General features: G+C 39.4%; 1 protein-coding gene across 1 annotated transcript; it reads right to left on the bottom strand.

Annotated features, from left to right (window-relative positions):
• Nucleotides 1-2,488: 2,488 nt before the first annotated feature.
• On the bottom strand, nt 2,489-4,826 carry LOC114298810 (putative receptor-like protein kinase At1g11050). The gene has a single exon (XM_028243437.2). The coding sequence runs from the start codon at nt 4,527-4,529 to the stop codon at nt 2,688-2,690; it is 1,842 nt and encodes a 613-aa protein (XP_028099238.2). The 5' UTR covers nt 4,530-4,826; the 3' UTR covers nt 2,489-2,687.
• Nucleotides 4,827-6,119: the final 1,293 nt, after the last annotated feature.

Genomic DNA, 6,119 nt, shown 5'->3' on the forward strand with positions numbered 1-6,119 from the left:
GGATCTGACTTACCATCATATATTTGGAATCTCGGCATACTGAATCTCTTTGGTGCTTGAAATTTGTCCAGTTCCACCGAGAATGGTGTCCTCGGTTTAACCGGGGATGTTACCTCGGCTTCAGCATTCTGTTGTTTCCTCTTGAGGTAATCTCTTAAGCCTTCTGTACTCCTCCCTGGAGCTCGACTATCTTTGGACTTCAATCTTTTCGGCACACTACTCTCAGCCTCGTGGTGGGTTCGTTTTGATCTCTCTCCATGTGTTGTGTCGAAGCAGAGTGCCTGCCCTTGAACATGCCGATGTTCTTTGGGCTCTGGGTTTTTCGTGTGATACGTTCTTCGGGACTCCTCTCGTCTCGGCTCCTCTCGTCCGACTTCCCTAGAAGGTCGGTGAGAGTGCCTTCCGCTCCTGGCGTGCTGAGCGACTTCGGGAATTGTTCTTCCTCCCCCTTTCTGGGTATTAGCTGCTGGCATCGGCGTATCCTACAGCGGGTGTGGTGGCTGCATGACATTGTTTTGTATCATGAAGTTGACGACCGACTATCGGTCTGCCAATTTGTTCGCCAATTCTTTTACTTCCTCATCCCTCCGTAGGCACCTATCCCTCCATACCTGAAGGTTGTCTTCGTGATAGTACTTGTCTTGGTCTGTCCTCTTCGAAGTATCGCCCTCCTGGTCGACGTGTTTTTCACCGTGGCCTTGGTCATGAGTTTCTACATTGTGGTTGTCTCCTTCAACGTCAAGGTCAATTGGTCTACCACTCCCAGCAGGAGTGTCGCCCCCAATGTTTTCTTTTTGTCCGTTACTGGCCATCTATTTTTCTAAGATTCCCACAGACGGCGCCAAATTGTGCGGGTGATTTTCTGACCACACTGCCCGCCTAGTAATCAGCTGGAGAGCACCGGTAGAATAGATGGCTTCAGCTAACCTGTAACAGAAAGAAAAGGCTCCGGCGGTGGCTCTTCCACCCGGGGGCACTCCGACGATCAAGTCAGTATATCTCTCCAAGATAATCAAGTGCTAAACTCACTATTTAAAGCATAAAACTGCGTATCTTAGACCCACGGTGTTGCCTCTCTTTTATAGCCAATTCAATCCTAATCCCACTAGAAGCCTGACTTCTATGAATTCCTGTTCTGTACTTACTTTAGACTCTTTAAGAGATAAAGATAAACTCCTTAAGAGTTTTATCCTTATCTTGGCTAAGTCCCCACTTTACTCTAGGACTCTTGTCCCTTATCCCTTATCCGTTTATCTCGGATTCCGATATCTTCGGAGATAACCTCGGCCTTGCTGAGATAACCGCGGCGTAACAACCAGGACACGTGGTACCTCGGCTGACACGTCGGCGTCACCTTGCCACGTGTTGGTATTCAGAAAATACATCCTCACAATCATCATCACCCCTCCACCTCCGTCACAAATGTCACAGTGACTACTACTACACCATGACCATCACGATTATACAATTATCATTGTCGTTGCTACCACCACTATCACAAATGTAAAAAATTTAAAATTTAAAAGATAAAATTAATAAATTATAAATTTTATTTTTACATATTAAATAATTTAATTAAAATCAACTCTTAAATTTTAATAAATGTTAAAAAACTTCTCAAATTTCTCAGTTTTTAAAACCTTCGGAGTTACTGCGAAAGTAGCTCTAAAATAGTAGGAAAAGCCCTGCGTCTTCCTCTTGTATTGCCTTTCCACCGTCAGCATGACTGATTAGAAGCTCAGTTTAATACAATAGTGAATCAATAAATAAAAATAATAATTAATGGAACGTATCGACACGAGATTCTAGATTTGTGGTGTTCTTGACATTTGTTCTTTTGACCTGTCAAAATACACACACAAGAATTATCACTTTTACAAAAATATCCAACCTTTTATTAAAAAAATATTTCGTAGTCCAAATTCATTAATTTTTAGTCGTGGTTAGACATCAAGCTAAAAAAGTTTTTCTTTTAAACTTATTTTTATTTTTATTTTTTTTAAATTGTGTCAAATTTTTTGGTCCATCTAGTGCAGAAAAATTTCATTTTTAAAAAAAAAAAAAAAAATTACTAAAGACAAACAAAAAATTATTTATTATTTTTAGTGAATTTTTTTTTTTTTTTTTGAACTTTTCTGGTTTGTCTAGTTGAGTAATTTCTAAAAATTTAATGTTTTTTTTTTAAAAAAAAATTCATTAAAAACGAAAAAAATCACAAAAAAAAAAAAAAAAATCAATTCTAAACATGTGAACCATATCATTTTTGAATAAAATTACGAAGACTTTTCTGTAAATACCTACTATAGCTTTCAAGCTTTTTGTTAACCTATCCAGTTTATTAGAAATAATATAATGTTCCCAGAGTAATGCTCCATTCCAGAATAATTTCTGAATTTATAAACCCACTAATGTCTATATCATTTCAGAGATTAATCCCGACAAAAATAACATGTTAAATTACAATCATCTAAGCACATAATCACTCTGCTTGATACCACAACCTCCAATTCCTTTGTTTTTGTTAATTCATAAGTCGCATTACAAAAATGTCTAACTTCAAAAAAACAAAAAGAGAAAAAAAGTATAGTAATCTTTACATGCTGCTAATTCTGGAGCTGCCTCTGGATCTCTCACTATCAAATTTCTGACTTTCAAAAAAAAAAAGAAAGAAAAGAGTGTAGCAATCTTTACATGCTGCTAATGCTGGAGCTGCCTTTGGATCTCTCACTTATGGATGCACTAAACAGCAAAGAAGATCGAAAAGACTCATGACTAAGAGGCAAAGGCCTATCAGGCAGTCTGGGAATATCAATATCTCCTTCCAACATCTTCAGAGCATCAGCAATGGTAGGCCTCAAAGCCACCATAACATGAGCACACAGAATCCCAACAAGCACAAACCTCTCCATCACCCCCCTAGGCCCTTCCTCTCTTATCCCCTCATCGAAAACCCCCTTCACATCCCCCGACTTCACCATCGTCCATGCCCAATCCGTGATCAGAATTGTCGATGCATTAGTTGCATTCGTTGTGTCGAGCACTTTCCTCCCACTCATTGTCTCGAGAATTACAATCCCAAAACTGTAAACATCGCTCTTTTCAGTTAGTTGCCCGTAAAGGGCGTATTCGGGTGCTAAATAACCGTACGTGCCAGCCACTCGTGTGGTGAGGTGGGACTGCCCTTCTGTGCTTTGTTTGGCTAACCCGAAATCTGCAACTCTAGCTTTCATTTCCGAGTCCAAAAGAATGTTTGTGGCTTTTATGTCTCTGTGATATATGGCGGGTTTGATCCCGTGGTGTAAATAGGCTAGCCCTTTGGCCACGTCAAGAATTATGTTCTTGCGCTGTGGCCAGCTTAAGCGCTTCTCGTTGGATTCAATTTTGAAAAGGTGGTCGTCGAGGCTACCATTTGGCATGAAATCGTAAACTAAGTACCTTCTTTTGCCTCTTAATTGATCACTTGTTACACAACAACCTCTAAGAGAGAGGAGATTTCTGTGCCTTATGTTGCTTATAATCCCTACCTCGTTGACAAACTCTTCGTCTCCTTTTGAGTCTATGTCGAGAATTTGTTTCACCGCGACTACTGTCCCGTCTGAGAGGATTCCTTTGAAAACAACTCCATACCCGCCTTGGCCGATCATGTTCCTCTGTGGAAACCCGCTTGTGGCTTGTTCAAGCTCGGCCAGACTAAACCATTTAGCGCCGGTGTTGGGTAGAACTCGAGCCTTCACACCCGTCACGTATTCTTCGTGCAATTCCTTCTGCTGGTTCTTCTTGTGCCACTTCTTGTACACGATGATTAGTCCCGTGGTCATCAAAACACCAACCAAAGCGCCCAAAGACCCGAAAACCCATTTGTACAAGCTATCTTTGCTCAAATTTTTTGACTTGTTGGTTGCTGAACTATCCAAGGTCAAGCCTAATATGCAAACAGCAGTTCTGGGATCTTCAGGGCCAAACTCATTGACAATCCCAGCAGCATAAAAAACAGCATAGTAAAAGCATTTTGTGGAATTCTTGTCTAGAGAAGCCAACTGAGCAGAAACTCTGAAGCCAGCTTCGACGCACAAGCCACACCGGGACAGCCCTGTCATATCCCCATTACAGGATGAGTCTAGAAGGCTCGTTGGACCGACTTTTTTTATCCAATCTTGGGTTGTGGCGATTCCAGCACAGAACGATGGGTTGACGACGAACTCAGTTGAATTGCCTAGGCATTCAGAGACTAAGGACCGTGGAAATGACAGGGATTGGAGCTTGGTTTGGAAATCGGATAGGCAAGAAGATGAGGAAGTTTCGTTTGGGAAGTAGAACATGGATGTTTGTTTGAGGTATTGGGCTAGTCCAATACCAAAGAGGCTGAGGAGTGTTTGGCAACAGCTTTTGTCAGTTGGGTCTTGGCACGGTGATGAGTCCCATGGGAATGTTTGGACATAACTGAAATCAATGGGACATGATGAACAAGTGACAGAATCAATGAAGAGAATGAAGAGGAAGAAGAAGAGAGATCTTGGGGATAGGCCCATATTGATTTTGGCTCAAACAAATGGTGTGAAGACGAAATGTTTGTGTTGTTTTGTAATGTCTGATTTTGATCTTTTGGGAGTTGTGAAAACTATCAATTTTGGTTGGCTGTGGTCAAAACGCACGTTTTGCTGATATAGGAGTTTGGTCTTGAAATTGTATGGTAAGGATACATATGCATATGATGTTTGTTGGTAGTGGTCAAAGTCAATATCAACTAAGATAAGGTTTTTTTTTTTTTTTGGTGGGTAGGTAGTAGCAATGATAGTGTGACACATGAATTTACAGGAAATTCACAAAACCATGGTGGACAACAGGAGTAAGTGGACAGCCTTATTCAAGCTGGAACTTATAATAATTACTAGTTGCCTTTATTCTTCGGTGCACCGACACTGGTTCGAGCTGTGACACTCTCGCGTCGAGCCAACTCAACTAATCATATTATTAAAGTAGGAAAACCAGACACATCATTAATAGAGTATTTTCTATACAAATTCAGTTTGAATAGTATTACCCAAATAAATAAACAACTCAATACATTCATTACAAGAATTAATACTTTTGGCAACAAAAAAATTGGTCGCTAAAAGTCTATTTTTGATCGGCAAAAGTTATCCACGACCAATTTTTTTGATCGCTACTTTGATCGCCAATTGAGAGTCGGCAAAAGTAATTCGCGACTAAAATTTTAGTTGGTCGGCAAAAGTTGGATTTCCTGACTAAATTTTTAGTCGCTAAATATTTAATTACCGTGACTAATTCATTTTGTCGCTAAAACACTTTGGTCGCGAAAAGTGATATTTTCCTGACCAAATATCTTAGTCGCCAATTGACACATTTCGCGACTAAAAAGTTTGGTCGCCAATTGTGACATTCCACGACAAAAAAATTTGGTCGCCATTTGTTACTTTTCGCGACCAAAACTTTTGGTAGGCAAAAGTGAGTTTCCACGACTAAAAGCTGTTTTGGTCGGCAATAGATGTATTTTTTGCGATCAAAACTCTTGGTCGGCAATTGTCATTTTTTGCCAAAAAAAATTATTTTGGATGTAGCGACTAATAAATTGGTCGCCAAAGCAGGAAAATAATACACCTGTAATTCCTAATAATTCATTCAATTCATAATAAATCTATAATTTTAAAGCATCATTCAAATTAATTGAATCATTAACATTCGATACAATACATAATTCATTAACATTCGACACAATACAACTATTCTAAGTTTTCATTCACAAGTCACATCCATCTAGCATAACAATTTGAAACATAACTATTTGTTATCCATGCGCAGCTATCAACAAATAAAACTACTAATATTTGTTATCCATACACATCCACCCAAAAATATTTAATCCTCCAAAAAATGCTCATACTGCCAAGTAGTCTTGTACAATTTAGCTTTGTGACCTTGTTAAGAAAAACGCTAGAATTTTCTGCCTCCCAAACTCTCCTTCCAAGATTCATACTCCGGCATGGAATAAAACGCTAGAACTTTCCCATTTCTGTGAGTAGCCTGTGCAACAATAAATACTAGTTATTATAAACTTCACTTTCAGTTCCACTAGACAGTAATGGAAGTAAGATTGGACA

The sequence above is a fragment of the Camellia sinensis genome, chromosome 3, assembly GCF_055761805.1.
Source record: "Camellia sinensis isolate YWXY chromosome 3, ASM5576180v1, whole genome shotgun sequence".
In the NCBI taxonomy this organism is placed as follows: domain Eukaryota; kingdom Viridiplantae; phylum Streptophyta; class Magnoliopsida; order Ericales; family Theaceae; genus Camellia; species Camellia sinensis.